The sequence below is a fragment of the Physeter macrocephalus genome, chromosome 12, assembly GCF_002837175.3.
Source record: "Physeter macrocephalus isolate SW-GA chromosome 12, ASM283717v5, whole genome shotgun sequence".
In the NCBI taxonomy this organism is placed as follows: Eukaryota; Metazoa; Chordata; class Mammalia; order Artiodactyla; family Physeteridae; genus Physeter; species Physeter macrocephalus.
In genome coordinates this window covers 77108839-77118073 of record NC_041225.1, presented here as the reverse complement: position 1 = coordinate 77118073, position 9235 = coordinate 77108839, and the positions used below count along the sequence as shown (strand labels likewise).

Below are 9235 nucleotides of genomic sequence, written 5' to 3'. Positions count from 1 at the left end.
ATAGCTAGTGGGAAGCAGCTGCATAGCACAGGGAGATCAGCTCGTTGCTTTGTGACCACCTAGAGGGGTGGAATAGGGAGGGTGGGAGGGAGGTTCAAGAGGGAGGGGATATGGGATATATGTATACATATAGCTGATTCACTTTGTTATACAGCAGAAACTAACACAGCATTGTAAAGCAATTATACTCCTATAGAGATGTAAAAATATATATATAGTAACAAATTCAATAGACTTTAACAATGGTCCATAACAACAACAACAAAATCTTTAAAAAAAAAAAACTGCCTTTTTAAGGTATCATAAGCAGTTTTGAAACACAGTAACTGCAAAAGGATAACAGATGAAATTTCAACACTGACTTTAATCAAAGTGTAATGCTTAGGCTAAATGCTTAGACTCCTTGAGCCTGTTTCCTAATCTTTAAAATGGGTGTACACCACATAAGGTTTTTGCAAGAAACAAATTAAATAAAATGTAACATGTCTAACAGAGTTCCTAACACATAGGCCCACAAAAATAATTTTTACAGATTATCTCTAGAGTACACTTAATTACTAGATTCCGTCCTATCACTAGTTCTTAGTCTAAACCAGTGTTGTCCAGTATGGTAGCCATTAGCCACAAGTGACTGTTGAGCACTTGGGATGTGACTAGTCCAAACTGACATGTGCTTTAAGTGTAAAATACTCACCAGATTTCAAAGACTGAAAAAAATAATATAAAACATCTCATTAATATTTTGTATACTGATTATACGTGAAGAGATAATACTTTGGATATACTAGGTTAAACAAAATGTTAAAATTAATTTCACTTTTTTCTTTTTACTTTTTTAATGTGGCTACTAGAAATTGTAAAAATTACATGTTTGGCTCTCATTACATTTCTATTGGACTGGCTGAGCTACGCTTTGACTTCAAGCTGGTGAACGTGCTCTCTTAACCATACAGTGGACTGCTTGACTGGGGTTCACTCCAGCTAACCCACCCCTTATCCCGGCATACACATGATCACTTTAACATTCTTGAACACTTCCACGGCCTGGGAAAGCTGATAGCTTGATCGCTCTTAATTTTAAAAAGTATGGAGCGCACAGATCCGCCGGGGCAACTCGAAATCGTGACCTACACAAGAGGTGTCTGGAGACAAAACCCAAGAGTTTTCTCCAGTGGATGTCGGTCAGCACTGCTACGAGAAGCCCTAAGAAAGTGAGAAAAGGGACAGAGCGAGTGCAGGGGATCTGAAGGAGCGTAATGTGGAGCCCCTGGAGCGGAGGTCTGAGGAGGGAAGCCTTTCAGGTTCTGGGGGGACGAGTCGGAGGTCGGTGGGGAAGAGATTCGGCTCCGCGGCGGAGGCTGCAGGGAGTAGCGGTACCTTAAGAATCCCCTTCATCTTCGCCATAAAGGGGCGGAACTCCTCAGGTGGCACCTCCGGATAGAGCTGACTCCGCAGCAGCTCCTCCGTGATGCCCGGGTGCCCATGGAAAGCGTCCTGAGCCAGGCCGCTCAGCAACCCGCTCAGCGGCTTAGAGACCTCAATCTCGCCCGCCATAGTTGGCGGAGGCCCCGCCCCCCAGCAGCTGAGCGTGGCCCCTCCACGGCAGCCGATATGGGCCTAAACAGCTGGACAAAGGCGCGAGAGGAAAGTGGCGGCGGAGTTCCAGCAGGGGTCGGTGTTGGGCCCTCCCAGCTCTGCAAAACCCAACCCTTAGGTTTGCCACCGCGGAGCTATCAATCCATTAAGTTCCAGACCGCTCACTTTGCTTCCACTGATTTCCTTCATCACTCCAGGGGCTTGTCGAAGAAAAAATTGCTCAATGGAGATTACTTTAGATGGAGTAGCATCCTGGGTGCTACTCCATGTGGGTGGCAGTTTAACTTTCGGATGGCTGTATCTCACTGCAAGCTTTGCCAATCCATTAACTGAATAGGATCTATCACTCAAACCTGACCTCTGCCTAATCCTTACCTGTGCACCTTTGTCCACGAAAAATTTAACTATACCCTGGTAAAATGTTTTCTTGGGTTGTTAATTGCCTTTTTACATACATATGTCTTGTCTTTCCAGCTAGATTAGTGGCTCTGATCCAATGTTCCTTTCTATAACAAATATTTTGTTAACACTTTCTTTACTACCCTGAAATAAACTGCATAGATAATATAACTTCTTATCCATATAATTTCCAAAAATCAATATATTATCCACCAATAAAAAGGAATGAGTTACTGATACATGCTGCAACATGGATGAGCCTTAAAAACATGCTAAGTGAAAGAAGACAAAAATAAAGGGCCAGATATTGTATGATCCCATTGATATGAAATGTGCAGAACAGTCAAATCTATAGACACAGAAAGGAGATTAACGGTTGCCAGCAACTGGAGGAGTGGGGAATGGAGAATGACTGTTAATGGGTTTCTTTGGGGGATGATGAAAGTGTTCTAGAATTAGATAGTGGCTATGATTGTACAACTTTGTGAATATACTAAATCCACTGAATTGTACACTTTAAAAGAAAATGAACTTCACAGTATGTGAATTATATCTCAATTTAAAAATCAATATAATGACCTAACTGTAATTTATGATAAAAATAAAAGGAAAGAAAGTTATATGCATTTCAATGTATAAATGTTACATTTCAGGCTCAGACAATAATAAGCAGGTAGGTTTTTCACCTGTACGAATGTCCCCTGCATGGCAAGATGTCTTCTATCCTTGGTGCCTGTCCAGCCTCGGCCATTCCTCCCCCTCCATTATTGTGACAAATGAAATACCCCTTTCGAAGTAGTGCCACCCTGCTGAGAATCACTGATCTAGACTACTTTAACTAATATTTATCCAGCATTTGCCTGAAGTCAGGAGGTATTCTTTATACTAGAAAAGATATATTTCTTTCCCTAAAGGAATTAATTTTCTAAAAAGCAAATTCAGAGATGCTTTCAGAACTCCAAGAAAAACAAACCTAGAGATAAACTATACATCCTTTTAAGTGTGCCTGCAGGAGTTGCAGAGAATGGTCCATGTAAGGGAAAAAGTAATATAAGGGTGGTGAGTGGATAGAAAGCACTATTAAGTACATGACTTCCAAATTACCCACCAGAAAGGCTGTACCCATTTATTTCCATGAAACCTTACTAACACTGACTGCTATTATTCTTTAGAATCTTTGCTATCTGATACATGAGAAATACTATCTTATTGTTTTAATATGTATTTCTTAAATTTTGAGAGTGAATTTTTTTAATTTATATAATTGACAATATAACATTATGTTAGTTTCAAGTGTACAGCATAATGATTCCATATTTGTATATACTGCAAATGATCGCTACAATAAGTCTAGTTAACATCCATCACCACACAGCTACATTTTTTTTCCTTGTGGTGACAGCTTTTAAGATTAACTCTCCTAGCAACTTTCAGGAATTCCCTGGCTGTCCAGTGGTTAGGACTCTTCGCTTTCACTGCGAGGGCCTGGGTTCAAGTCCCTGGTTGGGGAACTAAGATCCCACAAGCCACACAGCTCGGCCAAAAAAAAAAGACAATACACTATTATTAACTATAATTAACATGCTGTACATTACATCCCCAGGACTTATTTATTTTAAAAATGGAAGTTTGTACCTTTTGAACTGTTAAAAAAACAAACTTCAACTTTGTAAATTTTAAAGGTCTTATTGGCTTTATTCAACAATTCATGAATAGGGAAGCATTCAATCTCAGCTAGAAAGGTGCTCCAAGGAGCTGTACAAAATGAAAGACTTTTATAGGCAGAAAGGAGTGAGAATAAGGAAGTTGTACCTCAAAACAAAAAAGCAGGTTGGTTATTACAAGGTCACCTTCCTTTAGGGAATGTCAGGGATCTATCAGACAGGTTACCTAACTAGTGCTGATTAGGCGGTTGCTGATTGGCTGGTTTAAGATTCCATTTCTGGGAAAGGTGAAACTGTAATTCTAGGTTTGGTGATGTGGGGCTGGTTTAGCATAAGTGACTCCATTTGGGGCCTGCTGTCTTGTTTGAAACAACCAACTTTAAGTGAGGACTTTTTTATATATAGTTATTGACTGCTTGTATTTCTTCCCATGTCCTTGTCCACCTTCTACAGAGGTTTGTCACTTCAGTGATTTCTAACAGCTCTTTATACATTAGTAATACTAATGTTTGTCACTTACATTGCAATATGTTCCTTAGGTTTATATAGTTGAATCTATCAACCCGCCTAAAAAAAGTCTGGAAAGTTATTTACCAACATGGTTATGAAGTATATCTCTGAGCAGATGGCTTTTATTTGCTTCTTTCTGCTTACCTGATTTTTCTAAATGTCTACAGTGTACATATAATATTGTTGTAATAAAAAGTTATTTAATGAAAAGATAAAGTGCCCATCAGGAGTTGCCTGGTGGCCTAGTGGTTAGGATTCCGGGCTTTCACTGACGTGGCCAGGGTTCAATCCCTGGTGGGGGAACTGAGTGAGATCCCATAAGCTGCACTGCGCAGCCAATAAAAATAAATAAATAAAGTGCCCATCAACAGACAATTGGTTTAAGAAGATGTGGTATATATATGTACATATATATATGTATACAGACACATATTGGAATATTACTGGAATATTGGAATAATGGAATATTACTCAGCCATAAAAAAATGAAATATTGCCATTTACAGCAACACGGATGGACCTAGAGAATATCATACTAAGTAAAGTAAGCCAGACAGAGAAAGACAAATATCATATGGTATTGCTTATATGTGAATCTAAAAAAAAAAATGATACAAATGAACTTATATACAAAACAGAAACAGACCCACAGACAGAAAACAAACTTACGGTTACCAAAGAGAAAAGGAAGGGAGAGATAAATTACGAATATGCGATTAACAGGTACAAACTACTATACATAAAATAGATAAGCAATAAGGATTTACTGTATAGCACAGGGAACCATATTCAATACCTCATAATAACCTATAATGGAAAATAATCTGGAAAAATATATATATATATTTGAATATATATATAACTATATATATATATCTTTGTTATATACCTGAAACTAACACAATACTGTAAATCAACTATATTTCAGTTTTATAAAAAGATGTGTGTCCTAAAATCAGAATTCTTTTAATGAAAAGCTTCAAAGAACATGTGTTCTACATTACTGAGAAAAGCCACACACCTTATATAGTGTTTCATAACCATTTTGATAAAATTAGATGCTTTCAGAATCTTATCGAAGCCTCAGATATTTTCTCCCCAAAATGCAAATACACACCAAATGTAGTCTATAATATCTAGGGTTTAATTTACCCCTCTGAAGTTTCTTTAAGCCTGCTAGTTTTCCACTGGTTCTAAGAACTCTCTCTTAGTACTCCCAGTTCTAATTAATCCTTACAATAAATAGATTGCTCTTTTATTAGAAGCAGGGGGAAATTCTGCATATCACTATCATTATTCAACTTTTATTCCAATCTATGTTATACCTGGACATATCACTTGTTAAAAATAAGAAAGGAGGCCCAAGATGGAGTCACTTACGCTAAGCTCCACATCACCAAACTGAGACTTAATTACCATTTGGGAATCTCCTGATCAACACCAGTTAGGTAAACTGATAGATCCCTGCCATCGCTAAATGAAGGTGACCTTGTAATAACCAACTTTCTTTTTGTCTAGTGTAACTTCCATGTTCCTGCTCCCTTCTGTCTATAAAAGTCTTTCATTTTGTACCGCTCCTTGGAGCTACTTTCTACTTGCTAGATTGGATGTTGCCTGATTCATGAATCACTGAATAAAGCCAGTAAAATCTTTAAAATTTACTCAGTTGAACTTTGTTTTTTAACACAGGGCCTGCCTGAGCCTACAAGTTCCAAAACACCAAGGTGACCAATAAAAGAAAATCATCCCCGTGCCACCAGGGGCTGCTGTTGCCAATGTAACTGTTCAAGGCTGGTAACAGCCGCATTTTTAGAATGCGTTTCAAACAAAAGGATCAAAGCTCAAGCTTTATTTTATTAAATTTCAAAATACAACCTGTTTCGCAGATGATAAACCTGGACGCAGGCCTATTAAAAGAATTGCCTAATTGCTGTGAGACAACAGCAAGGAAAATATCCTGAGCCTTGGCTCAAAGGAAATTGTAAGCATCTGACTAGCGGCCCTTCTGCTAAACAGGTTTCCTTCTCATTGTGGTCAGATAGGTTCCCATCCTAAGTCTCATTAAGCAACTAGTCGCTTCCCCTATTAAACTGCTCCTATTATGGCTTACAGGCTGTTTGGTCTCAGGCCAGCAATACATGTTTTTATAAGATTTTCCAGCTCTGCAAAATGTTAAAATTTAAAATGTGAACTGAAATAACGTGGAAATACAGGAGCCCCTAAGTTTTGCAATAAACTCTCCTTGCTCCCTGTCTCTCCTCTGCCTTTTCCAGTTCTACTTTAATCTCCATTCACTCTCCACTCAACAGATATTGGTTGAGAGCTTTGTGCCAATCATTCTGCTAGGCTCCAGGGGATACAGAATGAATAAGACACTCTGCTCTAAAATCTTACATTCTGGTAAAGGAAAATAATATGTAAATGAAGGGTAGCAGAATATGCCACCCCAAAATATACCACTTTGGCACAAGGATTCTTTTGAGCTGAAGGCAACTGAGAATAAGCAGACACAAGGAAAGCTCACAGCCCTTCTCCTATTCACCTAAAAGCAGGACATACATTTTCAAAGGTGTCCCTCCTTCCCTGTCTACCAGAAAGTACAAAAACCAATCCCAGAAGACAACTTTAGACCCTTATCAATGGAGAATGCACTGACTTAAATCTGCAATAACTTACTCGTTTACCATGCTTTTCCCTGTCATCTCTCCATAAATGAGCTCCTGGACATGGTCCTTTCTTTTGTCTTTGGCTGAAGATGGTATATAAACAGGAGTTCTAAGCCACTGCGTTGAGTTACTCATTTTTCCCTGGGTATGTCACATGTATACATGAGGTATACACATTAATAAACCTCTGTTTTTCTCATTAATCTGTCTTTTGATACAGGGGTCCCAGCCAGAACAGAAAAGTGGGAGGAAAAATTATTTTTCCTCCTATATATCAATAAGTTATTAAAATGCAATGAACTAAGGGTTGTTACTACTTAGTACCTAGAAGTAGCTATCAGAATTGGTGGAGAAAGAAAGAAAATAATTATTAACTCAGTTTAAATCAGTCAAAGAAAGGCTTAATATGAATAGCCAGGTATGTTGCGGGTGAAATAGCATGTCCCTATATATGCAAGCACAAAACATAGTGGTGTATTAGGTACACTAGGAACCCCATAGTGTAATGATAGGATTCAGGACACACTACCCCAAAATACGGCACCTTGGCATATTGAATATTTGAAGGAACTTCAGAAACGACAGGTGCAAGAAGGATTCTCTGACCTCCCCCTTCTCCCCTGAAGCAGGTCATAAGACCCTCATGCGAGAGGTACCTCCCTATACCCAGAGCATTCTTACCTCCAAAGACAGAGGGAAGAACAGGCTTTACTAAGTTTTCCTAGTTGACTACCCTTAGCTCATATCCTTTTGTCCCATCATATTTTCCCACAACTTTCCACTCTTCATCAAATCACAGCAACACTCAGTTTTAACCACTTCTTCAAGTCTTAATTTCCTTATCAAGGCTCTCCTGCCACATAAAACTTACATTAAATAAATCTGTATGCTTTTCTCTTGTTATCTATCTTTTGTTACAGAGCCCCAGCCAAGCACCTAGAAGAGTCGAAAGAAAAAGATATAGCTTCCTCCCCTACAGTAGCAAAGTGGAACCAGGATCCTAGGATAATAAACCTGGAAAGATAGACAAGGCCTCGGTCATAGAGATGGAAAGCTTACATGTAATGCTGATTTTTATATCTGGTCCTTGAAGAGTCACTGAAAGGTTTTAAGCAGAAGAGTAATAACAAGATCAGATTTGAGCTTTTAAGATTCCTTTGTGGTAGTGGTGTGGCAATGAACTGAAGGAGCAAGGGAGGCCAAAAGCTATACTATCACAGTAATCAAATTAATGATGATGTGGGTCTGATCTAAGGGAGCTGCACTTAGGATGGAGAATATGAGATGGATTTTTGACATAAAGGAGGTAAAACTAGCAGAGTTTGGATGAGGGAAGAGGGAAAGGAATGACTCCCAGGTTTCTGGTTTAGGTGAGAGAATAGATGATGGTTCAGAGCATATGGGGGCTCATTTACTTGTGGGCTACCTCTCTATGTATCTTGTGTGTTATTTTATCCTTTAATGAGCTGTGTTAATCAAGATAACTATCACAGCAAGCATTTGGAATGAAACTGCCACAGAACAAAACTCTCATTCTGCATTTTAAAGTATTTTAATTCAAATTCAGACTCAAAGATTTAAATGGGATTGAATTTAGAAAGATGGAAAATACATGGAGAAATCTAGTCTTGTTTTCTTTTTGAACAGCCAAACAGTTTTTAAAAATATTTTCTCATTGAAAATTTCAAACACATACAAAGTAAAAACAATAGTATAATGAGCTCCCATGTCCCCACCACCAACTTCAATGAATACCAACACACTGCCTATCTTGTTTCCTTTCTACTCCCATCCACTTCACCCTTCTCTTTTATTTGGAAAATCCCAGATATCATAGCAGTTTATCTGTAAATATTTCAGTATGCTTCTCTAAAAGATAAAGGCTCTTAAAAAAAACCATAATACATTTTTCCATACTCTACATTAAAAAAATACTTTCTTAATAATCATTGAATATCAATCCGTATTCAAATTTCCGATTGTCTTACAAACTTCATATTTTTTAAGTGTTTGTCTGAATATTTAAGTAGTTGATTAGCCAGCCAAATACAATTACCTATAGGTTCCCCTTCCAACTTCATTGTTTTTTGTTTTCATTTTCTTGCAATTCATTTGTAGGTCATTTGTCCTAATGAGTTTCCCACGATTTAGATTTTATTGATTATATCCTCATGGTATCATTTTTTAAAAATATATTCTTCTGGGGCTTCCCTGGTGGCACAGTGGTTGCGCGTCCGCCTGCCGATGCAGGGGAACCGAGCTCGCGCCCCGGTCTGGGAGGATCCCACGTGCCGCGGAGCGGCTGGGCCCGTGAGCCATGGCCGCTGAGCCTGCGCGTCCGGAGCCTGTGCCCCGCAACGGGAGAGGCCACAACAGAGGGAGGCCCACATACCACAAAAA

General features: G+C 38.7%; 1 protein-coding gene across 3 annotated transcripts in view; it reads right to left on the bottom strand.

Moving 5' to 3' along the window:
* Positions 1 to 1570, bottom strand: part of COMMD1 (copper metabolism domain containing 1) — a 190290-nt gene extending 188720 nt beyond the window's left edge. For 2 of the 3 annotated variants that reach the window (XM_028496628.2, XM_055089201.1), the window contains exon 1: positions 1378 to 1569. In XM_028496628.2, coding sequence (XP_028352429.1) covers positions 1378 to 1554 — 177 coding nt within the window. In that variant the 5' untranslated portion in view covers positions 1555 to 1569. Of the gene's footprint in view, positions 1 to 1377 lie in introns of all 3 variants that reach the window. The other variant, XM_024133586.3, reaches the window with a different exon arrangement.
* Between the last annotated feature and the right edge of the window lie 7665 nt (positions 1571 to 9235).